At 39.7% G+C, this 26,906-nt stretch overlaps 1 protein-coding gene across 2 annotated transcripts in view; it reads left to right on the top strand.

Moving 5' to 3' along the window:
- Positions 1 to 26,906, top strand: part of gfra4a (GDNF family receptor alpha 4a) — a 304,215-nt gene that overhangs the window by 259,023 nt on the left and 18,286 nt on the right. For both annotated transcript variants that reach the window (XM_038728559.1, XM_038728558.1), the window contains 3 exons: positions 18,075 to 18,356; positions 19,831 to 19,911; positions 24,734 to 25,073. In XM_038728559.1, coding sequence (XP_038584487.1) covers positions 18,086 to 18,356; positions 19,831 to 19,911; positions 24,734 to 25,073 — 692 coding nt within the window. In that variant the 5' untranslated portion in view covers positions 18,075 to 18,085. The remainder of the gene's footprint in view (positions 1 to 18,074; positions 18,357 to 19,830; positions 19,912 to 24,733; positions 25,074 to 26,906) is intronic.

The raw sequence follows: 26,906 nt of genomic DNA, 5'->3' as shown, positions 1-26,906 counted from the left end.
AAGGACCATATTAATATTGTGATGCCCTCCGCTCACTCGGCCATATCAGCAGGAGAATACTGATATAAACAGCATCAGCAGTGGCAAAAGAATAGAGTAGAAATTGGCCAAAATTTTATTTCAAAGTCACTCTTGCACAGCGACATTAAACCCAGCCAAAGCACAAACTTATTCTATTGGATGTAGCCAAGAGATTCAGAACGATAATTTGTTCATGCAGAATAATATTGCCGTGAAAGTGTGACAGAGCGGAAGGTAGCTAGAGAGAGAGATGGAAGGAGACAGGAGTGAATCTGTCAATACACATTATCATTTCATCCTGATCTCATATGGAGCGTAATGCTCTCCTAACTTAGATAAGGGTACGCCAAAAACCAGTGGTGCGTCTTCTAATCTGCTGCCTTACATAATGAAACATCAACTCACCTCCTTGCTCATCACGGGTCATCTCCCAAGGAGTGTGTGACCACAGAACCTTGCCAAGCGCTAACATAAAAGCCCTGTCTATTTTTATCTTTTGGAACAATGCAGTTAATTAGCATGCATCCACAATCAGTAATTAATGCAGAGTAGATTCTTGGCCAGTGAGGGCATCTACAGCAGAGAACAAAAACGATAACGTAACTCGGTAATGACGCCGGTGTCATGAAGGCTTGGAACCATATCACTGAAAAAAAGAAAGAGTTCCATTTGTCAGTTTCAAGGTTAGTTTTTCACTCTCAATGAAACATTTTTCCACCAATCTAATTGTCTGCTGACCTGTGCCCTCCAGGTTAAAATATACAATTGGAGAGCTCTTTATAAAAGTTATAATTGGGGGTAAGTGATGCATTCATAGCCCAGGCTTGCAATCAGCGTGTCCTCATCTGGCCACTGTATCTGACCTGGGCACATGTACAAGCACAGGCAGACACATGCTTTACAATCAGGCAGAGAGCTAAACATCAGTGCCATTGGTGTTTTAGTGTTGGAATGGGTGAATGGGAGGCAGTGCTTTGTCCTACCAAGGTTGAAAATGGTTATAAAAGTCTACTATAAGTATGAGATGAATACCGAAGATGTGTCGTGTGGGTGTGGAGGTAACTTAAATGGAGCTGGATTTAGTAATTTTCTTTTTCCATTAACTTGACCAATACTGTTTATATGTCCATCTAATATTGTACAAACGATTTCTAGTGAGAGTTTCTGTCTGCTCCAGATTCAGCACCATGGACAGAGCATGGAGGAAAAAGAACATGGTGTGAGAATAACTATTACTAAACTCATAGTGTATATAATAATACCCAATAATCAATACAATCAATTTTTTTGTGATTGTGCATGTATCACATTGGTTTCAGTCTAATAGCATTGTTTACTGCATAGCACTGTAAATCAACAGAGACATACAGCGTAAGCCTTTAGCCCACATTAGATGAAAATACCCACCTTAAGCACACTGCCAAGTGTGGCTCTGGCTTTATTGGGTCATGCTATTTACTACGCTGCCTCCTGAGGTGTTGGAGTAGCATTTCCAGCAGGACCTCAAACTGTGCCTCTGACATTTTGAATGCTCGAAATTCTGCCGTGATATTATTCCACCTCAAATCAAAGGAAACAATTGTTACCACAACTGCTCATACAGTATATTTATTTTCCATCAAAGGTACTTCTTTTATTGTATAATTGAACACAAGAATTTAGCCTGATGATCAGTCTAAATTACCATTTCTTAGACTTTGACTAATTCAGCCTGGCGTTTTGCTTATGTTAGCTGATTTCTTGTTGGGAGGGGAGCTATTTTGTTTTGCTTTGAAATATGTCTATTTAAGAGTTATTTCTTTTTACAATTTGCAAAGATTTCATTCACACATACCACCATTTATCAGTAACTACTTTTTGTGTATGAAGCCAGATGGTTAACTTTCCTTTATACCTTTTATTAGATAATCAACAGCACAAATATGACAAGAAATGAGTGGAGAGAGAACATCCAAATAAATGTCTGTGCGATTAAACGCTAGGCCACAAGGGCGCCCATGCACGCTAGCTATGTAGGCTATGTGGGTAGATGATGTTCCCCTTCTAATGCAATCTGAGATGTGGGCAGTGATGTAGAGGTCTGGAGCCAGGCTAAGAAGAACTAGCGAAATTGCGGTGAACTGTAAGAATATTTGCACCACACTTGTGCAAAACAACTCAGAGGTTACTGAAAAATATATATTGTATAGATGGGTGAAAAATGAATGAAAAACAAACAAAGTACCTTAGTTAGTCTTGGGCCATTGCAAGCCTTCAGATATAGCCTTGGAATAGATTCTACAGGTCTCAAGAACTCTACTGGAGATATCAACACCATTCTTCAAAAAGACGACGTTTTGATGATGGTGCTGCCGAGCACTGTCTAACACATCAGTCTAAATTCTCCCATAGGTTTTGAGTTGGGTTGAGGTCTGTTGAAGGCCATAGAATATGATTCATATAATTTTCATAGTTATTAAACCGTTCAGTAACCCTTGCCATTGGTGGTATCTACGTTTGTTTGTTTGGTATCTATGTTTATTTACTAATTCATTCTAGTTTGTTTTCCATTCATTTCTCATACATCTGTCTACCAGAGGTTTTCTGGGTGGAGCTATAAATACAGATTTTCTGGCAAAGCAACTTTAAAGTGGTACCGAAAATTAAATTTAGCCATTAGAAATTATTTAAGATTAGCTAGTTAGTGTAGATTAGTCTGGAGCTAAAGTAAACTTTAAACTAGTGACCTTACTTGATAATAAATCTTATGGCTATGATGAATGAATGAATGAATGAAGAATTGAAGGAGAAGTTCCCTCTTTGTCACTCAAGTTTTCCAGTTGCAAGTATTCAGAGAAGCTTTGTCTGTAGCTCTGCCCACTTGGGATTAACTAAAACAATAAGATTATTTCTGCCCTCAGAAAAAAATGTGTGTACACAAATATTTGTGTAAGAGTGTGCTCACTCACAAGTGCTGTAAATAGACAAACACAGGTAGGATGCTGACAGGAAGACACACATTTGCAGTTAAAGAATGTAATTCTCAACCAACGCTAGTAAACATAGAAACTCACAAATGAACGCACACACTGCTCCCTCTCTCTCAGCCACACACACAGGAAGACACAAACACACCACACAAAAGACTACCCTGGGGAGGTGAAGTGAAGAGGTGAGACTTCACCAAAGAGTCTGTTCGGGGCATGTGAGTATTTGTGTATATAAGTGTTGATAATCATATTTTTATGCACTTACTTTATGCTAAAAAAGTATAAAAAAGTAGTTTGACAACAAGACCTTTGGTTGTATGAGAGAATCAAGACACTATACATGTGATATTGATATGCAATACACAATTTGTGTGTGTTGTGCATGTGAAGCAATTGTAGCTCTGTTCATTTTGTTTTCTGTGCGTATTCATACCTCAGTGTGTTCTTGTAAGAGAAAGAAGAGGATACAGAAAGGGGAGGGGATGTGTAGCTATTTTGGCATTTGTATTTAGTAAGAACTGGAGAGAAATAAGGAGCTTAAATCCCCAATTTTTTTTCAAAGAGCCTCCAACTGTGTTCCAATCACATTTTATAGCTTTTTGTCTTCAGAGGACAGTAGGGAAAGAATGATGCGGCAAAATAAAAATGCCATTAGTAATATGGCAAAACTCTATGCCAGAAAACAACAATGTACTCCAGTGAAATGTGCTAGGAAGAAAAACAACACCAGTAGGGTTTATTATAAATTCCCAGATGTACTCAGACTGTGAACCAAATCTACTGTACAAACAATCTATTTTGAGAGGTTGGAGAGGTTGAGAGTTTTTCAAACCGTGGTCATTAAAGATGCTGAGGCCACACAGCGCTTGGATGTTGTCATAGTGGAAACCCAAGAACTTGCACAGTGATGGAAGCAAGGTGCAGGAGGATGTTTTCCTAGCATGGTTTGCAAAAACAACTCCCTGCAGGACAGGCAGGATAGGAAGTCTTTTTCTACATGAGTTACAAAAATTTTAATGTGGGTGTTGAGTGGCTTGAGGACGGAGTGTCTATTGAGGTGAAGTTTCAGGTAACAGCAAATACACTGCTCAAAAAAATAAAGGGAACACTAAAATAACACATCCTAGATCTGAATAAATGAAATAATCTCATTAAATACTCCTTTCTTTACATAGTTGAATGTGCTGACAACAAAATCACACAAAAATTATCAATGGAAATCAAATTTATCAACCCATGGAGGTCTGGATTTGGAGTCATACTCAAAATCAAAGTGGAAAACCACACTACAGGCCGATCCAACTTTGATGTAATGTCCTTAAAACAAGTCAAAATGAGGCTCAGTAGTGTGTGTGGCCTCTACGTGCCTGTATGACCTCCCTACAACGCCTGGGCTCCTGATGAGGTGGCGGGTGGTCTCCTGAGGGATCTCCTCCCAGACCTGGACTAAAGCATCCGCCAACTCCTGGACAGTCTGTGGTGCAACGTGACGTTGGTGGATGGAGCGAGACATGATGTCCCAGATGTGCTCAATTGGATTCAGGTCTGGGGAACGCCAGTGCATAGCATCAATGCCTTCCTCTTGCAGGAACTGCTGACACACTCCAGCCACATGAGGTCTAGCATTGTCTTGCATTAGGAGGAACCCAGGGCCAACCGCACCAGCATATGGTCTCACAAAGGGGTCTGAGGATCTCATCTCGGTACCTAATGGCAGTCAGGCTACCTCTGGCGAGCACATGGAGGGCTGTGCGGCCCCCCAAAGAAATGCCACCCCGCACCATTACTGACCCACCGCCAAACCGGTCATGCTGGAGGATGTTGCAGGCAGCAGAACGTTCTCCACGGCGTCTCCAGACTCTGTCACGTCTGTCACATGTGCTCAGTGTGAACCTGCTTTCATCTGTGAAGAGCACAGGGCGCCAGTGGCGAATTTGCCAATCTTGGTGTTCTCTGGCAAATGCCAAACATCCTGCACGGTATTGGGCTGTAAGCACAACCCCCACCTGTGGACGTCGGGCCCTACCCTCATGGAGTCTGTTTCTGACCCTTTGAGCAGACACATGCACATTTGTGGCTTGCTGGAGGTCATTTTGCAGGGCTCTGGCAGTGCTCCTCCTGCTCCTCCTTGCACAAAGGCGGAGGTAGCGGTCCTGCTGCTGGGTTGTTGCCCTCCTACGGCCTCCTCCACGTCTCCTGATGTACTGGCCTGTCTCCTGGTAGCGCCTCCATGCTCTGGACACTATGCTGACAGACACAGCAAACCTTGTTGCCACAGCTCGCATTGATGTGCCATCCTGGATGAGCTGCACTACCTGAGCCACTTGTGTGGGTTGTAGACTCCGTCTCATGCTACCACTAGAGTGAGAGCACCGCCAGCATTGAAAAGTGACCAAAACATCAGCCAGGAAGCATAGGAACTGAGAAGGGGTCTGTGGTCACCACCTGCAGAACCACTCCTTTATTGGGGGTGTCTTGCTAATTGCCTATAATTTCCACCTGTTGTCTATTCCATTTGCAAAACAGCATGTGAAATTGATTGTCAATCAGTGTTGCTTCCTAAGTGGACAGTTTGATTTCACAGGAGTGTGATTGACTTGGAGTTACATTGTGTTGTTTAAGTGTTCCCTTTATTTTTTTGAGCAGTGTATATTTTTTAAAGCTTTTCTGTGACTCGAGAAATGGAATTCTGTTTGACATAATCAACGACAAGGGGTCAGAAATGAATGAAACAATAGGGGTTAGCAATCATTTAGATTTTGAAAATTATTATTTCTTTATAGTCACAAAGCTCCTCTGTGGCATAGTAGTTGTCAAGTCTCCTCATTGTCACATGGATTTTGGGAACTATACCCATGAATTGACACTAAGGTATGAGGATTCACATTACTTATTCTTGGAAAATCTGTGCCGCTGTCCTGGAAATGAGATTGCAGGTGAGTATTGGACCACAGCTTTAGAAGGAGTCAGATTGCCCTTAGTACAAAGCACTAGACTAGCTTTTTAAAGTGTTCCAATTTTGTTTGGATTTGCTATTCTAGTGCTTTGTTTTTTGTGGATTTGAAAAAGTATATCACCATGTTCATCAAGGTATCCAGTGTGAGATGCTAGATGAGCTGTATAAGCCTAGATAGTGCCCAGTTTGATGGCATATTTTCAGATGATGTTAGTTTAATTTGGTTTAATCACACTTTATATCTTCAAAGTGTATTGGGGTAGTTTGCCGCCAAATGGGAGACTAGGAGATTTAACACTGGTTAGGGGAACTGACTGTACTGGCTTTACATCAGAATGCGCCTGGTCAAGAAAGCTGTGAGTTGGAAAGGAAAGCACTCAATTTACTGGTCAACCTCAGTCTGATACTCACACCTGTTATAAGCTTCGAAGCCATAAAAGTAGGATCACAGCCACATGATATTGAGATAGAATGTTTCTGCAAGGTGGCTACAGTTGTTTATTTATGTGATAAGTGAGGAGTTCAACAAATTCAGGAGAATCTCGGTAGCGAGTGGCTGCTCCATGACACCAGTTTGGGTCCTTGGAAAGGATGTCCCCTGGGCATCCTCCATTTAACTGTGTTTGAGGCATGATTACATCTCCCAGCAGGCCCAGGATGACTTTGGGATACCACAAGCAGGAGCATGTTACTGGAAAAAAAGGAAGTCTGGGCTGCTCACTTTGCCCTGCTACCACCACATCCTGAACTGGACAGATGGATGGTTGCATAGGTTGACTGTCCCCTACTCTTGGACTGTTTTTGTAGTATTTTAGACTGAACAAGCACAATATTAAAAGTAGTTATTTGCCCCTAACTCACTATTTAGTTCAGTCTTAGTACAGTTGTATGTATTTTACATTTTAGCTGGCACTCTAGTCCATAGGCTTGCTGTGGGAGAAAGTTTCAGTTCCAACACCCCATACATTACAAGTAATCAACAGTAAAGATTACAGATTGTGCTCACACAAGAGTAAGGATTTTAAAGGTCAGAATGAAAACACCCAGACAATAGATGAAACAAATAGCCTGGTTTCCCCAGATTGTTCTCTAACTGAGAAAATTGGCAACAATTACATCTAAGCTGATATTAGACTTTTTATTTTTTTTGTCAAGCCCTGGATTTACTGGCACAACAGAAAATAGCAAATTTAAGAAAACATCCTCACTCCTGTCTCTCTCCTCCCGACAGACGGTTTTACTCACAAGCCGGTGACATTTCAAGTGTATTTTTCTACCAACATTGTGGTCTACAACAGTTATTAAGCCCCTTTTTTGTCCCAGTCAATCTCAACATTGACAAATAACAGATGTAAACACCTGTTCTGCTTTGTGCGCTTGAGCAGCGCATTACTATAACTAAAGACGGGTATAACATTATGAGAGTAGGGGATAATAGGACGTCTTGTTGACAACCAGTGGTCAGGATCATTGTCATCTTGTACAACACCCTGCTCTTGCTTCTTGGCATGGTACAGCAGCTGACAGGGTGGATGTAGTTAAGTATGCTGTCAGCTATGCCCTGTAATGGGCTCTGTGTCCATGCTTTAGGACAGATGACTTGTTCAGGCCCAGGTGTATGTGAAAGAGCCTTGATTAATTCCTCAGTACACAGTCATATAGTGCTGGACCCTGTCCTCGGAATTTTTTAAAAACAAGATATCAGCAAATAATTTTAATATAGTCACTTATTTAGTTTCTGAATTATATTCTTTTATCATTATTATTTTAATCAATGTCGTGCAGTCAAGGTTTCATGTAGGCCTAAGATCACTTCACCTACATTAACTTCACTGGTGTTGGTTCATTTGGAGAGCTTTGGCCTCTCATACTTGTCTAAATTAACATAAAGACTGTGCTTAATTCACTAAAAACATTTACAAACTAGCAGTGTGTCTTCACGGATGGGGATTTTGGCCTGTCCATCATTCAGTCTAACAATGATATATCTTGACAACTATTGGATGGATTGCCATGATATTTTGCACAGGCGTTCATTGTGCCCAGAGGATGAATCCTAATGACTTTAGTGATCTCCTGACCTGTCCTCTAGTGTTACTGTGAGGTTGATGTTTTTGATTTTTAGTGAAATGTCTTGGCAACGTTTGGATGGATTGTCTATAATTTTTTTACAGATGTCCCTGGTGCACATTGAATGAATCCTAATTACTTTGGCGATCCCCTTACTTTTCATCTAACACCACCAGCAGGGTAAAGGCTTAATTTAGCCAGTGGAATGTCTTAACATCTACTTGATGGGTTGACACAAAAAATTGTAGAGACATTCATGCTTCCCAGACAATACATTTTAATGACTTTGGTGATTTGGTGACTGACTTCTCCTCTTGTGCAACCATGAGGCTGACATTTGTGATTTTGAGAGATAATGTCATGACAGCTATTGGATGGATTTCCGGGACATTCATGTATTGATAAATTCATGAATTGTAATAACTTTGGTGATCATCTGTACCTGCGAAGCATCAACATGTTTACATTGTCATTGTGAGCAATGTTAGCATGCTGACATTAAACTCAAAGTGTTGTGCCCAAGTACAGCCTCACAGAGACTCAGTCTATTGTCCATTTGTATTGAAAATAGTTTTCTGACCAGTGACAGAACAACATACAATACATCACACAAAAACATCACAGAGAAACACTTCAAATAGCCTCCATAGTATCAGACAGTTCTTCTAGGCTCAGGAACCGTTTCAACTTTGTACTAAACGTTTCAATGTTTTCATCTAAAGTTGCAGCTCCAGTCACCTTGTCGTCCTGTGTGTGTTCTTAGGTATTTTGTGTTTATATGTACGCTTGTGTTTTGACTCAACTTTAACAAGAGCCCCAGTGATAATTTTAAATTCCTAAACATGAAGGAAAATGGTAAAAAAAAAAAAGTGTTCAAATATCTTTATTATTATAAGTAACATAAAAGTAGCACTTTAGAGATATTTTCCATCACAAGTAAATGATCCTGAAGATTAGTGCTGTAAGTTAAACAATTTGACAGTACAGTAAGTAATGTATCGAAAGTAAAGTAATCAGAGTACAGTGCAGTTCCACTGGCTCGTATTTCCTGTTTTGGGTTTATCACACTCACGGATCAGATGAAGAAAGAAGGAAACAAAAAAAGTAGGAAGGCAAAACCGATCCCAAGAAGCAAAGAACAGGAAGGTTGTATAGATTTAGTCTAAAAGAAAAAAGGCTGTTATTTTCTACGGAAAATGTTCATCTACAATTTTCTCCTTCCACCGCCACTATGTGGCCACTAACCCTATGTGAAGCTCCAGTCTTGAAGGTGGAAAAGCTGGAGAGGCTGATCAGCTCATTTATAAGGAAGTGGTTTGGTCTTCCTAGGTGCCTCAGTGGCATAGGGCTCTATGGCAAAGGAGTCTTAGAGCTGCCCGTTTCCAGTCTCTCAGAGGAGTACAAGTGTGCCAAAGTAAGGCTGGAAATGATGCTGTCCATCAGAAGCAACCGAGCAGGCAAAGGCAGCACTCAAGCACAGGGACATTTTGGAACAGGTGCAGCAAGGGAGGAGTGGTCTCGGCCTAAGGGTCAGCACATCAGCCTGGAACTAGGCTACACTGTCTCAGAGACGGGGACTCATTGTGCAGGAGATATGACAGCAGGAGGAGGCAGCAAGGTGCACAAAGGCTGTTGTGCAGGCAAAACAAGGGCAATGGATGAGATGGGAGGGAGCGGAGAAGAGGAAGATCTCCTGGAATGAGCTTTAGGAGATGGAGACATTCAGAGCCAGTTTCACCATCAAGGCTACCTATGATGTCTTGACATCTCCCAAGAATCTCAGCCAGTGTAATCTCAGCCAGTGGAATGGAGAAGACTCCACATGCTCTCTCTGCCCCTGTCCAGCAACAATCTTGGTGGGCTGCAAAACTAGCCTCACTCAAGGCACAACCCAGTGCTACAGTCTTCCAGCAGTGCTAGAAAGTCAGCGGACAAGAATCAACGCCTTTCCTCTCCCCTCATTAGGTTGGCTGACAGCAGCATTCATCCGGGAAGGGGAAGGTCAGGCCAGACTTGCCACAGCAAGACCAGACACGGGGCAGCTAGGTGGAACACGATTGGAGAATGGTGACAGACTTGGGCCAGAGGCTCTACTTCCCATCTGAGATTGTGTCAGCCAACCTTAGACCAGACATTGTGCTATGGTCGGCCTCACTCCGGCTTATTTACATCATTGAGCTTACAGTGCCCTGGGAGGATGCAGTGGAGGAGGCATACGAGTGTAAGAAGCTGAGGTATGCCGAGCTTGCAACCGATGCACAACAACGCGGCTGGAAAGCAAAAGTCCAACCTGATGAAGTAGGCTGTAGAGGGTTTGTAGCTACGTCAATATTGAAGGGAAAATGAGGGAAGCAAGCTAGCAAGCAGTCAAAGACCTCTCCAGAGCGGCTGAAAATGGCATACAGTGGCTTTGGATGAAGAGAAAAGACTCAACTTGGGCTCTCAAGTGAGGAGATGGTATCTAGGGGATGAGCACGGGACGCCAGGAATAACTGCTGAACCCTCCGGAGGTGTTGTGGGCCTATCAACGAAACATCGAGGAAAGAGGGCGCCCACTTGATAACCCAGAAGATGCTACCACCCACTTGACCAACCTGCAGAGTCTAGGCAGTATGCCTCAAGTGTGCAATTAACGGACATATCTTACATTTTGGACACTTTCCATACAATATCTATAATTATTCTAAAATTCTATAATTATTAACTAAAGACATGACATAAATGAAATGTGGTGGAGTAAAAAATTAGACAAAATAATCTCAGCTCATCATCCACTTGCTCGCATCTCCTGGAGCTTCTGATTATATCACACGGTGCTCCTTATCAACGGAAACAAGAAATGTTCACACTTTCAATGGAATAAATAAAAATTACAGTATTTCACTCTACAATGTAGAATGAAATGGAAAAATAGATAGTTTCCAAAAATAGAAATGCAATACAGTATCTTAGTCACTCAAATACATGTATTTGGTTACGTTCTTCCTCAAAATACTCATAATTCCAGCAAAAGGCAAATGCTATTCTACTTTTGTTAAATATAATTATAACCTTATTCAGTACCTCTAATTTAAAGTCACATAAAAACTGTCTTTCGTAATATCCAATTTAGACTTTTTAGAGCTACTGATTGATGTCTTGAGCCTTTGTCTTTTATTTCTTTTCAAATACTGATCTAGTAATCTAGCTTCAGTGTAGTAATCATTTCATTCTCCAGCATATCATTCACACCATGGAGGAGCTCAGTCTAAATTCAATTTATTATCTTGCCCAACATAAATGTGTCTGTAAAAAGTGTGATCTCTAGTTCAAAACAGTGATATTATTTTCTCATTGGCAAAATGGGTTTTTAAAATTGTAAAAAAATGTTTTTCATCAAGCTCTCAGGCCTCAACATCTACATGCCCACACACTTTTAATTCTAAGAAGACAAAGAAAAATGCCCAAATTGCAGTTGTGTGGTTATTCTGAAACAGCTGCGGAATGATATTGACTTTCTTCTGGATGGATTAGTCACTAAGGAATCTGGGAAGGAAATTAGTATTCTGCATCACAGCCAGAGTGGTCTCTTGGTTCTCTTCTAAATTTCATCATGTTTTGCTGAATCAATGATACACAGTGAAAGGACCCTATGACAGCGTATTTTGAGGACCAATTACTGTCCGAATAAGTCTTACTGCAAACTAAATTTATGGTAAAGTGTCTAAATAGTTTTTGCACTGTTGTGTGACTGTGTGTATTCATTCACATTGGCATGTGTGTATGTGTGTATGCATTTATGGGAAGACTATTGCTTTTTTTTGTTTTGGCAACACTGCTGGGAAAAAGAGAGGGCATTATTAGTAGCTGTGAAAACAGAGACAACATAGCAGAAGAAACCCCAGCAGACATAGTGAGTCATCTTGGTTAAAAAGTGTTTGGGGAGACACAGTTAGATAATAAGGAACTACAATATACAGTAACAAAAGCATGGCCCCTTGGTAGTACTTCAAAAATCCAAGAGCCTGTTATCTCTAATCTATAGCAAGTCACTCAGCCATACAGCAACAGATGAAGCGAAAGATGGTTCTGTGTGAGATCTAGTGAAAAAAAAAAATCATGAACATAAACGGTTACAAAAAACGACATGCACACTTCACCAGCTCAAATTGAGAAAACCAACTTCATTTGTTACTTAGATCTTTGTCAATTCAGTCAATGTGGTTACTCAATAAACTATTAAATATACCAATCACAACTGTCCAAAACCCAAAGATATTAAATTTACAATAATACGAAATTGAGAAAAGCAGTTCTCAAAGTAGAATCAGCAATTTTTGCTTGATAGATTATTTGAAATATAAACAAATTATTGAGATTTACAATACAATGTGATGCAATCCAGTACAACAGCTCTGCCACATATTTGACCATTATGAAGCTTATAATGACCAGTTTTTGTTCAAACTTTCTGAGAGGTGTTAATTTAACACATTATATTCAAAATGTGTTTCTAATATTTAACTCCCCTCATGTTTGTAGGTGGGGTGGGCAAACCATTAGAAATACCTCTCAGTATAATGCAATTATAAACGTGTACTTAAATGAATTCCTCTCTGACGGTGTCAATCAAACTGAACATTATTATCTTTGTAAAGGTAGAATGTATGCCTGAGTTGCATAAGATTTTAGGTGTACCTGGCCTAGTGTTTCAGCACTTCACTGAGCAGAAGTTTACAATTCATCTCAAGCTCTGTAACAAGTTGAAACAAAATAAAATAAAATGTGAATTGGGAAAAACAAGAGCAAATCAGTTAAAAACATACCCTCTTTCTTCAGACACTCAGCGGTGCATGTCTGTGTAAAAAGATTTTACAAATAATTAACAGAAAGTTACAGCAATTCATAGAAATTAAAAACACAAGAGGTTTACGTTTATGAAGTCCTGCACTTTGATTCTTTCTTTAGGGAATGCAACTTTAAAGATGAATGAGCAGTAAAGTTGTTGCTGTGGTAGTTGCTGGGATATTGACTCGCAGAAAGAGCTGAGTCATTGCTTATTGTATTCAAACACATAATTAATTGGATCGTTGTCATCACTATCTCTGTTCTCTTCCTAGTTTCATCTTCATCATTCATTTTATGAACCCTTTACAGTGACGAACATCACTTATTGAGAATTAAATCTTACTGAGCTTCCTTTATGTGACGTAACAAGAGTGCAGGGCTTTCTGTCTCTTAAAGGAAGCTTTCTCTCGTTGGCTGATAGCTAGTGGCTGATGGCAGTGACTGATGCCCGGTGGCTGTAATAGAGCCTTGGGTTTAGGTGGGAGGCAGAGAGACGTGACGAGCCACCCGATGAGATGAGGGGAGCTTCTCTCACCATCCCTACACCTGTTTCCTTTGAGTAGAGAACCGAGTCGTGACAGAGAGAGGATGATAAGAAAGGTAGTTATTTTGTGTTTGTCATAAGGTATACTTGTTAATCTCACTCATTGTTGTCTACTAAGTAATGTATATGTCCTCTTTTCTTGGAAATCTTCCTTTAATTTCAGAATCTGCTATTTGAACCATACCAGGTGTGTTTGTGTGCAAGTGACAGATGAGAGAAAAAAAATAAGCGAAAAAGGAGGGGGAGAACAGAGAGATAAGTGGGAAGGATGACGTGAGCAGAGAGAAAATCAGAGAGAAATGGGAACAAAAAGGAAAAGAGACAAAAAGCGAAGAGAGGACGCTCAAACAGATTATTTACCTCAGTGGGATAACAGGGAGGCATATAGGATGGAACGAATTTGAATGACAAGGCAACTGATTTCTCCTAATTGGTTTTGACTCTCTCTCTCTTTGAACTGCGGGTGTGCTGCAGCTCTTTTTCCAGGCAAACAGCTATCTCTTGCAATCTGGAGTGCTGCTTAATTTCTCAGACAAATATCAAACCGCTCTACTCTGGATTAGTTGCAATATAATATAATTTGCACTGTTGCTGATCACCAGGGGCTTCTTCTGCCATGAAGCCGAGGGAAGCCAAACCTAGCTTTTAAGGTTCTCCTGCGCTCCACTTTCCATATCCAAACACCCACACACACCACCCACCTATCTGATCCCACATGAAGTTCCACATACTTGCATAAGAGAAGTGCAAATCAATCTAAATATGTTTAAACATTGTTTCTCTCTAACTGAGCGAAAAGCACTACCACAGGAGTGAAATAAATGTATTTCCAATGCAAATCTGCATTTTAAGAGTTTTCTCAGAGCGAGTTAAGTATCTTGACATAAGGCTGATTCCTCCGCTTTTGTCAAGGTACCATCACTTGATCCAAGAAAACTTGAGAGTGGAGCTGATTAGCATCGAAAACGAATGACATTATCTCACCCTGCAGTTTTTTTTCCCGCTCCCTTTGCTTTACAACAAATAAATCTGATTTTAAGGCTCTGTAGTGGAATAAATGACTTGTTGAGGTGGATTTTTTTCTGTGGTCACACTAAGTGCCACCTGTCAAGACCTCAGTGAAGATGAGCTTTTCGTTTGAGTGGCAGATGCTTTCTCTCAATAGCATCCACAAACATCCTAAACCCATGGCAACAAGCTTCTTGCCTCACTGTCTGTCTAGACTTTTATTTACAGCTTTCTGCTAGATTAGCTGACTCCTGGGAAAGTTTAAGAAGTCTGCTGCGGGGCAAACGGTAGTTAAACCTTTTCTCTACAACTACACCAAGCTTCAGCCAAGGATGTAGACTTTATTCAGATATTTTGTTCCCTTTTCTGTTTTATCTGATCATCTCTAGTCCCATAACCCAGGGAGAATTACTCTGAGTCAAAGTTTAAGTTTAACGAAGGCATCATATTCTGACAGTTCTGTCAGTCTGCCGGCAGAGATTTAGCGAGCTTTGGCCTTTATTGGGATACTGCTTTCGCTCCTTATCACTTGAATGAGCTGTGATGGAATCAAATTTGATTAAGATGTAATTTTCTGAACCGGCTTGCTGCACAGAAAGTCTCACTGAGTAGTCAGTGGCACAGAAATGCTTTTGGACATGATTTCTGTCAAGTAGTGGATAACCAATTCTTCTCACTTAAAACTAATCACTATCATATTAGATAGTTTTAAATGCTTTATAAAATACTAAGAGAGCAGTGAGCAGTGGTGCCCTTAATACAGCTACACTTTTATAATAGATGTTCAATTTACCCCTTAAAATGTAGTTTTCTCCCTTATTCCCATAAGTTGCTTTAAAGTTCAGTATCATCTTATCACACCCTGTCTGACAGTATTTCCTATATATTCTGGTGAACTTGTTCCATCTCTTTATCAAAGCTATATGATATTTGCACTGGGTAAAATATTCATACCCAAGACTCCATATTTTTATCGTTGCACCACCCCTTAAATGGAAATGTCTTGTGCATCATTTTATTCACATTTTATCAAAGTTCAGTCTGACATATTTTGTGGCTTCAAATAAAGGTTTGCTGCACAGTATGAGTTTGTATTGGCTGACCCACCATTAGCCAAGCTAGCAACTTGGTAAATTGACTTGTATTTATACAGAGCTTTCTACCCACCATTCAAAGCACTTTACAACACTGACATGTATATACCGATGCATGCAAGGTGCCAACTGCTCATCAGGAGTAGTAAGCTGTCCAATGCCCAGAGAGACACCAACGGCACAGCCATTGGGAGCAATTTGGGGTTCAGTATCTTGCCCAAGGACACTTCGACTGGACTGGGGGAGCCAGAAATTAAACCAACGACCCACTGGTTACTAGACAACCCACTCAAAAACCTGAGTCACTGCCGCCACAGGCATGGCCCTAGGCATGGCTATGTCTGTCTGTCAGTCAGTCAGTCAGTTTATTGATCTACTGCTTTTGGTCCATAATGAAATATTTCTAAAGCTTTTGGATAGACTGCCATGAAATTTGGTATTAATGGTGCCTAGACAATGAATCCTAATGACTTGTATTATCCCCTGATCTTTTTTGTGCCACCAACAGTTTGTGGTTTTAAGTCAAAGGCCTCAACAAACATTGGATGGGTTACCATGAAAAGACATTGACAACAAATTGTAATCACTTTGGTGATACCCTGACTTTTATCTAGTGCCATCATCAGGCTGAATTTGTCATTTGTCCAATACTTTGGTTTATGACCAAATATTTAAAACTAATGAAATTGAAATTAGCTTCAGCTACTTTGTGTCTTGTGCTAATTGGCAAATGTTAGCATGCTAACAGGCTAAAAAAAGTTGGTGAACATGCTCAACATTATACCTACTAAACATCTGCAGCTAGCTAGCATTGTGAGTATGTTAACATGCTGATGTTAGCATTTAGCTCACACCAGTGCTCTGCCTCAGTAGTGCCTCACAGAGCCGCTAGCATGGTTGTATACTCTTCGTCTTGTTAATTTTTAGTTTGAAACGTAGCAAAATCACTTAGTGATGTTGTGCCTGTTGTTTACTCTTATAATAGTATGTGAATGTGTGTTTAACCCAAACTAGACACATAGATTGATTAAAAAAACACTACATCGTTTTTAAGAGTGAGTCTAAGAGGTTTTAGACAGCTGGGAATAAACAGCATTTACTATCCTTAGGGGAATACAGCTTGCATGTTATTAGTGCCACATGAAACAAGACAACAGTAAACAGGCTGTTCCCCCACAAATGACACAGTCCCTCTCTGGGCCAATGTGTAAAAATATGACGCTATGTTTTGACTGGAGCTAAAACATTTCTGTGTAATTTTGAACATATTGGGATGTATTGGAGACGCATCACCCCCCAAGTTTCATCAAAATCCAGTCATTGGTGTCAAATGTATTCTATGTGACAACTGTATGAATTCATGAATAACATAGCATCCCCCTGGGGTTTAATGAATATAATTTTTTAAATGCTGAAATACAGTAGTGAGATGCTTCGTTGACCAAGTTTGATTGCTACTGACAAAGGTTGTAGAAATGTAATCCAATTATTAAATTCAATTAAATTTAGATTATTTTGGCAATGATTCAGTGGATCATAAAATCTCACATTCATTCTTTTTTTAATTTGTCACTGACAAGTTCCACTACTTTATGAAACTGTATTGAAGTGCAATTCTAAGTTGCTGTTGTACACCTTTATGTTGAATTTGAACTGCTTTATAAAAATTACAAAAACTGATTTGGTCGATGATAATCAAACACAGACATAAAACCATTGTGCTCCTTTAGTAGGACCAACATGGGGCTAAACCAAGAGCTCAGTATGTGGTACTGGTATAGGAGGGACAAATGCTGAAAATGAACAGATGTATAGTAATTTGTAAAGTTGTTGATCAATGAGGTAATTAATCTGTGCATCTGAATGAAAAGAAACATCTTAATGTTAATACATTTTAATCACTGACCTCCTACAATCCACTGCATCACTGTCTATTGGGAAGGAAAAAAATCCCACTTGAATCTTTACTGGCGAGAGATTTGCAACATTAGCAATAATTGTACACAATAACAGTTAAAACAAATTAATTCATATTCACACATCCGCCTGCTGGTGGATTACTTGGCAGCTCTGAGTCTTATATAATGTCCATATACCCATTTTACTCCCATTTATTCAACAATTACTAGCCTGTGTCAGTGGGGCTACCTTCCCCCAATTCCTCTGAAGGTTTTTATGAATGTTTTTTAATAATAATTTTAACCAATGATCTGTTGCTTCCACACTTTCTTCAGAGAAATTAGAGGTCTTTTGAATGATTTTGTGACCACTTGGCTTCTCTACTACTACTATAATTTAGAACTATAAAGCAGAAATTACAATTAGCACATGCTTAGGAAGATAGCCCAGCTGTTTCTGCATATCTAATATGGGTAATCATGATGAAATATGTTTGTCGTATGTTTTCATTAGTTTTCTTTTGTGTCATTGAGTTTTGCCTGTTCTTTAACTTGTTGCCTGAAAGATTTTGTTTGTTTTATTTGGGGCTAAGTGCATTGGATTAGTACTCAACTAGTGTTATTATTTATGCATCCAAAACCGCTTCTGAAAGCTTCCCTGACACCTCTGTATGTCTTGTCTTGCAGGAGTCTCACATATGGCTCTCTCTGTGGGCGAGAGGGACTGCCTACGTGCCGGAGACACCTGCTCCAGCGACGACACCTGCAGCCCGCGACTGCGCACCCTCAGGCAATGTGTAGCTGGGGACGGCAGCGTGAAGCTGGGGCCTGGGGCACGAAACCAGTGTGAGAATGCCATGACGGCGCTGCTGTCCACTCCTCTGCACGGCTGCCAATGTAAACGAGGCATGAAGAAGGAGAAAAACTGCCTGAGTATCTACTGGAGTCTGCATCAGTCTGTGCTGCACGGTAAGACTGGCAGTAACACACAGAATCTGATGGTTCTGGTCCCTGGAGGTGGGCGGGAGCAGGTACAGTATGTTATTGAGATTATCAAGTGTGTGTTGCCCATTACACACAAATTAGATGTAAACCGTAAGTTCCAGGCTGGAAATGCAAAGAGTGATTATTTTGTCAAAAATAGTTCAAACTGAGGCTCTGGTTCCTTTCGTTCTACCCACCCTCATTTTATTTTATCACTTTTGTTATTTCCTACATTAAACCCCATTATTTGTGGTACATTTATATTCAAATGTAGGCATATACTTATATACTAAAACTGACAATGAGTGCAACAGTTGAAGTCAGTTGGCAACAGTGTGAATATACTGCAAGTGAAGTGCAAATAACATGACATTGAGATAATGACTCATAAAAACAAACAGTAAAGCTCAGCTGCCTGAGTTTCATACATCAGCCATCATTGTTTCCTGGCTAGAGTGAGGTACAATACATACACAGGATAGACTACATAACATAAACATATCATTAAAAATGTGTGAAACAACTGAAGCAAACACTCTTTTACACTGGGTAATGTTAACTTTTAGGCTGTTTAAAATAATTTGTCAACCACCGAATATTATCATCTAGATGGCAACAAAATTAGTTTCCATGTAGTTATGACCTGCTTCACATTGTAATATGGCCTTTTAAATGCTCTTGAAACAAGGGTTATGAGTTACAAATGCATTTTTTTATGTTTGGTATACTTTGAAAGGATTCTTAAGACGATTCACTTTACAGTTTTTCAGTAACCTGATGCTGATTTGAGAAGCTTCACATTAAATTGCTGATTGCCAGACTTATTTTACAACATTTTCAGCCTCATATGACCTAATTTTGTTGCTATGTTTGTAATTGTAGTTAATTTAATTCAGAGTTTAACTTCCTTTAAGATAGTGGATAAGTGAGCACCTGCACCAAAATCCCCCAAAGTCACTGACATAAAGAAAAACAGGTACTGCATCAATAAGTAATTTTGTGTCCCTGTGTTTGTAGAGGGGCCATGTTTGAAAATCTAGTTGAAGGTCTTTTATTATTTTACTGTATATTGTGTTCATATGGTGTACATTTCTAAATAATATTGTGTTTATTCAAATTTCCACAAACAAAATGTCATACTAAAAAACATGGAGGCATGTGATATTATTCCAGCCTTTTATCTATTTATTTTGTTATCTGTTATACTATAGAGACCATGTGTACTAGTAGACACACATTTTGGTAGAGCACTGGTTAGTACTGTGTCCATCTCTGGTCTGCTACTTGACAGGGTACATATGCAAGACTTTGTCTACAACTCAACTTACTTATGATATACAGTATAGTGAGTCTGTGTGGTACTGTTTTAGGACAAATTCTGCAGTTAAAAAAGAAGAAAATAACATGTTTTTTGATTGTCATCACAACAGGCCCTAATCTCTCTCCTCTGTGCTGGCAGGACTCAGCCTGGTGGAGAGCTACCCGTATGAACCAGAGGAGAGAGGCTCTGACTACGTTCGTCTGGCCTCCATTGCTGCAGGTGACTGGGCAAGCTGCCACTGCTACAAGTGTTTCTTCAATTTCTGCTTTCAGTTACTCTAAATGAGCACTGAAAAAAAGTTTAGATCATCAAAAGCATCAGGTTTTTCCACACAAAGAAACAACTAAGTGGGTCCCAACCAAGTTTCGTATTAAAGAAAGAGTAAATGAAGATGTCATTTTGTGTTATTTTGACGGAACAGACGGGTGGATATGCAGGTGAGTTTACAAAGTGTTTGATTAGTAACAACCCACACCTTGCTTCTGTCTTGCCTCTTAGCCTGTGGGCAAGCCGCAGGGCTAGTATGTGCTGCTGTTAGCCCCTGAGGCACAGATTAATTACCTATTTACTTTAATGCAGCTATAAGCACCAAAACCGGAGGGGAGACAGAGAGTGTGAAGAACAGAAACAAACAAACGGAAATAAGTCATGGCAAGGGGTGAGAGAGGGAAAGAGATGGTGGAAGTGAGAAAAAGAAAATGGAAGACAAACAGCTTTCTTTTTACTCAAGCAACACCACATTTGTTCCTGTTGGTGGTTTGGAAAAAGAGAGAGGCTACACACAAATGAGGAGATACTTTTTTTTTTCCACTGGAGAGGACATAAAGTCAAGTGTTTTGTTTTGTTTTCTCAGACAGCAATTATACTCTGGATGAGAGAAGCTGAGATAGAGAGTCTGTGAAACTTAAATAATGACTTAAATTAAGTGATTAGTATGGAAAGCATTCATGCATGCCATACAGTATAATGATAAATGTCCTACTTACACACACACAAAAAAAATTTAAACAAGTGGACAATGACAGCTCAAAGGGAGGTCGCTGCTTGCTTTAAACATTTAAATACGGTGTTTATATACATAAAGCAGAAGAAAAATAAGTTAAATATATTTGTTTAATAAATGACACATTCACTGTATCAGTATTATAAAAGGACACAAAAACAAAAGTGTTGCATTTATAATTGTATGATTTATATCTGTCTGTGATATATGTTGTCATTATATATATATATATATATATATAAATAAATAACAAAATTTATTTGAAAGAGAGAATTAAAGCAAACAGTAAAATTATAAACCATACTGTTGTAAATATCCAAACATCCATCACAGTTTACAGACTGACCTCCTAGTTCAATTTTGACCTATGAGATTTGTTGTGCAATGTGGGATTACAATCAACATGTCAGGAGTGCTTTCTTTAAGTTTTATTTACAAATAAAGAGGTTTAGATAATCTTGCTGTACTGTTATCATGTTTATAGCCTGTTTAAACATCCTACTGCTCACGTTTCTTGCACCTTTAGACTCCAACAGACGTTGCTTTGTTACAACAACATAGTAAGTACAATACTATTATAACGGACAGAAACAATGGCAAAAGCGACATAAATTAGGTCCAAGATCACAGATTAGGGAAATGGGATAAACTCTCCTCACAGTACAGTATGTGTAAATGAGAAGAAATGCATACAAAAAACACAAGTACTCAACTAAACTATTCAGATTTAGTGGATATCACCTTTAACATGCTTGATCATAACTTTTTGTGACCTCATACATAATCTGCTTATTAAAATGACACTACTCATTTTAGGCTGCTTTGAATTACAGCAGCACCAGACCTGCACTGCACAGCCTTCTCGTAAATTTCACTCCTGCGACTCCAAGGGAGGTCAAAGTTGACATCCATGCCATGCATCTCGACAAGTCGACTGCCAAAACAACAAAAATGTGATTAATGGATGTTTTTCCACCCTTATAGCATCTCTCCCTCAAACAGAGTAATGACCCTTTTCAAAGACACAAACCAGAGCCACAGCTTATCATATTCATCATATTTTGAAAAGTATTCAAACAGAGTACTTCACCCTTTACCAATTAATCAACTAACTAATGTGAAGTCAGTGGTATTAAGAAAGTACCTCTCTTTAAAGACATTAGATGTTCTGCACAAAAAAAAAAAAAAGGTTTTTAGCTTTTAAAATAAATTTTCTATACTCCAGGCACCTTGGTTGGAAGGCAAATACCAGCAGTTTTGTTTTCTTTGGTCTCAAATGCAACAGGTTGGTCACAAGCATTAATTAAACAAGCACTTCACATCTGAAATGATGCGATAACTATTATGGTAAAGTGTGGAGCTTTTATTTGAGGGTGTTTACATCCAGATTAGGGGAACAGTCTTGCAGCAGCAGTTTTGCTCTGTCATTGTCCTACCACAGAGTGCAAAATTTCAAGAGACTGTATCAAACAGGCTACAGTTTCTACAATACATTGTTCATCCATTATGAGTGTGACCACCCTCAGACTCTCTTAAAGGAATATCCCACTGCAAGTCTATCTTTTGAGTATCAAATACTCACCCTGTATAGGCTTGAAAAGTGTCTCTGAAGGATTTGTCCTTGATAAACATTAGAATAGCGTAGAATCGAATACAACTTTACCGTCCGGCCTGGGCTGGAAAATTGTCTTTGCTGTCACCAGACCTGTAAAAACATCATTATATAAACTTATATAGAAATGTAAAAAAAATATAAAAACACCTCAACATCACTACAGTTAATACCCCCTACACACAGTGTACAATTTTCTTTCTATACAGAATGGTGCAAATTAGTGCAGTTTGTTCATTAAATGTATTACAATAGGCATAAAATATCGCTTATTGATCCTTCTGTTTGCCAGAGGTAGGGAGCAGCTCAAACTCAGTATGGAGGATGACTGCTCTAGGCTACTCCTACCGCTAGGGCAGTTATAATAGATTGCCATTGTAAATTTTTAGTAGTATTAAAATTTGTGTAGTCACTTCTTTGCTGATGACCAGTGAAATCATTGTGTGTATTGTCACTTTGCCAATAAATTGCTATATACAAATATATATAAACGAACATTGAGGTAGTCTATTTACTTTTTGAGTGTTTTGGAACATACATATTGCAGTGAACTAGAGTTTTCTCTCAGAAGAACTCAGCAAGTCAGTGTTTCTAGTTCAACAAGGAGCTTTATTAGCTTCAGGGCAGAGCATCCAGCACAGCAACAGACCATCTTTGCACTCACATCTGAGGATGGGTTGCTAATACCACACACCGCAACACTCACAGTCTAACAATATTAATACTGACTGAAATAACCACAGATGAACTTTAGGAACAGTGGGAACACTTTAGGACAAAATGTTAAACACACCACTAACATTGCAGAGATCAGAGATTGATGTCCATAAAATGTTTTCCAGGTGCATGCTGGTAGACTTCCCACTGCACCTACACTCCAGGAAGACACAATATGTGTATGCATGTATATGTATGGTGGGGAGGAGTGGTTTCTTTTTTCAAACCTGTTGTGAGTATGTGATACACAAAATAATAAGAGTTTGTAGCAGTTACCAGATCTATATTGTCAGTTCTTCAACCAAATCCACTGCAATGGTGTTATGGAACCAAAACAACAGAATGCGTCCAAATAGTCACAGACTTCACTATACATTCAAAATTTAAAAATGCAATTATGAATATACAGAACCGGGCCTGTAACTGGAAAACAAGTTAGAGCATGAGTGCATTCAGCCTCCGGTGGCTACTGTGAGGAACAGCTCAGGACTGTGGTTGTACTGGGCATCTCTGAGGTGTAAATGTGTGTAAAGCATGAATGTGAAGCAGGGTGTTCCTGGATAAAAGCATGCATGCATGCTCAGCAAGTCTCCTCTGAATAAATAATGGATAAAGAGAAACATAAAAACGTATGTGCATATTATCTTTCCCACGCATTTGGCCACCGGATGCTATTTCTCATCCAACCCTGCAGTTCTGGTCCTCCTATCCTCATGCTTCGGCTGCTTAGCAGTTAAGGTGGGAATAACCTATGCTTTGTATTGGTTGTTAGCTTGCTCTCCAAGGCCATTCATATTTTATATGACAGCTTGGTGAGAGCCGAACTCACCAGGAGACACAACTACAGGCAGTTTACAAACTAATGAGCATCACTATCTGCCAGAGGGGTTTAGCGTCGTCATGGCCGTTATTGACTGGGAGGTCACTTGGGGGAAAAAACACACATGATGATGGATTGGGAAATAATGCGGCCAAAAACAGATGGTTATGAAAGGGGCTTTCCCCTGCCTTCACAGAGGTTCCTCATTACCTCGGAAGTCAGAGGGAGGATGGGCACTGACGGAGGATGAGGAGATGGACAATGAGGAAGAATGGATGGAAGAGAAGGGAGAGCAAGCTGAATGGAGTATGGGAAGAGACGGATAGAGTGGGGGGTGATGGCAGCGCTGAGAGTGGCAGGCACCCAGTGAGGGTGGCGAAAGAAACAGGGAGTCAGGTGAGTGAGTGATGGACTCAGATGTAGGGAGAGAGTGCTGGAAAGATGGATAGATGGATGAAGGGGAAGGAACAGTAATTACAGGCTTTGTTGTGCAGTTGAAAAGATAGAGGCGCTGCTTTTTCAGCACTGCCACTCTGCATTAACCCAGCAGAATGAAATATTCAGCCATTAGGCCTCGGCTGAAACGCATCCACTGCCCGGGCTCGTGCAACATTTAAACACCATTCATGTTCTATTCATTACAAGGGGGCCTTTACATATAATCATCATTTTGGTTTAGTTTGTACTTCACAATACACATTTCTTTCTTTATTTCTTTAATGTAAATGCAACTCTGCATCTGTGTCTAGAGGTGAGAGTGGCAAGTCAATACAGACTCCAATTAGGCCTTGAAATCATTGGTAAACATTGCCTGGGATTTTATTTTCTAAAACCACACACAAGGATGAAATGCTTTCTGACTTCCATTTGTGTCTTATTCTCCTCATAGAGTCTGAAGTAACGACGGTGAACCGCTGCCTGGATGCTGCCAAAGCATGTAACATAGATGAAACGTGTCAGAAGCTTCGTACGGAATACGTTTCCTCCTGTATCCAGCCATCAGCTCGCTCTGGGCCATGTAATCGACCAAAGTGCAACAAGGCGCTAAGGAAGTTCTTTGACCGTGTTCCCCCTGACTACACCCATGAGCTGCTATTCTGTCCCTGCACCGACACGGCCTGCGCAGAGCGCCGCCGGCAAACAATTGTGCCGTCGTGCTCATATGAGGACAAGGAGAAGCCCAACTGCCTGGCTCAGCTGCGGAACTGCAAAGCAGACTACGTGTGCAGGTAGGTTATTAGAAATTTTGTTTGTTTGAAATGAAATCCTGCCTGCTGCAAGAACATTTTCCACTTAATTTCCTGAGATCGTTCAATTGAAATTATCATTTGCAGCAACTGTGGCTTCTGTTGAAGGATCACAAAGGTATTGTTACATGTTTTAGCTCATTTACACATTACATTAATGCCGAACCTTTTTGAAAACATAGTTATTAGAAATTGGTTAGACATTGTTTTGTGTTCTTGTTTTGTCCAAGTATAGTATAAAATAGAATTCATGGTGACTGTGCACTCAGATAGGTAAAGTAAGGAAATAGGTTACCCCTTACAACAAATACTGATTGATTTGAAATGTCCTGGTGTGTTCAAGTGCTGCTCTGGAGCTCTGGTGTCCAGATTTAAAGCTGACTCAAAAAAACATTGACATTACAGGCGGAAGGTAGACTCCCACATGAATGGAGAAACAAACTTTGATATCAGCTCGTTGAGTTCTTGTGTTTAACTTGTTAGCAAACACCTGCCTGAGGTTACTGACACATCCAACATCTTGTTTGATCTTCCAGCTCTTGAGAAAACTATCTGGGTCTCTTTTTCTTGTTAGATGTTTGACCAGCTTCACCAGCCACTTGTTTACTTTTGCTCTCTGTTGTTTCACACTGGAGAAGTATTCTACAAATGACTTGTGCAAGTTTGAGGAGGGTCTGTAAGAGCTGGAGCAACTCAGCCATACAAACTGAAAAAGCAACACAATACACACAGACCCTTTAAATAACAGGACATTCTTGAATTATCAAAAATAATGCTAAATGGTGCACAATTGAGCTTACACCACACAGTGAGGAAATAAGAACATAAAACAGGATAATGCTGCTGTTTCCTGTATTAAAGATGCATTAATAGATTTTTGGCCACTAGCTGACGGACAAAGAAAAGTAGTTATGGGAAATGTGTTAGCATATTGTTGCCTACCTACACATTCCGCATCTTTGCAGTCAACTCCACAAAGTTAGCAACCAGCTGGTCCCTAACATTGTCAGTTTGAACCCAGTCTCTTAATTAGAGCTTTTAATACAAAAAGCAGCTGCCTGTGGCTGGAAATGTGGTTGAACTAAAACAATGACATAAAAGAGGCTAAAAAATCTTTGTTGAGCTGTTGATTCTAGCAGTAATTATCTGTATTAGTGACCATCTGATTTAATTTGATGAACATAACTAAAAATACCGATTAACATAATGTAGCTTAGGTGTATGCTCACCTGGGGCTCAGACCTCAGAGTAAAAGGAGAGTCCAAAGCAGACGAAGTTGTTGTAACTTAGCTGTCATGCACAGTTTACTTTTATTTAACCTCCTTTGTCATAATATATACTCCTCAACAAAATAGCCATTGTTTGTGGACAGGAGAGACAGGAGTCAATGGTATGAATACGTCTCCTGAATAAACTGTGTGAGCTTATTGTCCCGTAAGCAGCTAAGCAAACTAGCTTGCTTGCTGACATTTATTTTTAATGTTAACTTGGATTAAAAAACACAAAGTATGTTGTTGATAGAAAATTGATTACCCATGAAAATCTCCATCTCCACCACTGTTGTTTTCAATATGAAGTGCTTTGTTGACGTGGCAGCCTCACACACTGACTTTCCCTCAGGACAATAAATGGCATTGTGTATCTTGGAAGTTAGGTCTGGTTGGTATGATATGTTCATTTAGATTTAATTAGTCAGCTGTGTTTAATTAATTCAATTGTTATACTCATTAACTGTGTTTAATTAGTTCAATTAAATTCTGCATTCATTTTCTGATGGAAGCAGCCATGTGAAATAGTCATTATTAAAGCGGCTTT

Source organism: Micropterus salmoides, unplaced genomic scaffold, assembly GCF_014851395.1.
Source record: "Micropterus salmoides isolate LMB-PRFRI ecotype aquatic unplaced genomic scaffold, ASM1485139v1 Ms_hic_scaffold_19, whole genome shotgun sequence".
NCBI lineage: Eukaryota > Metazoa > Chordata > Actinopteri > Centrarchiformes > Centrarchidae > Micropterus > Micropterus salmoides.
The sequence above is the reverse complement of the archived record's forward strand: the minus strand, read 5'-3'. Positions and strand labels throughout refer to the sequence as shown.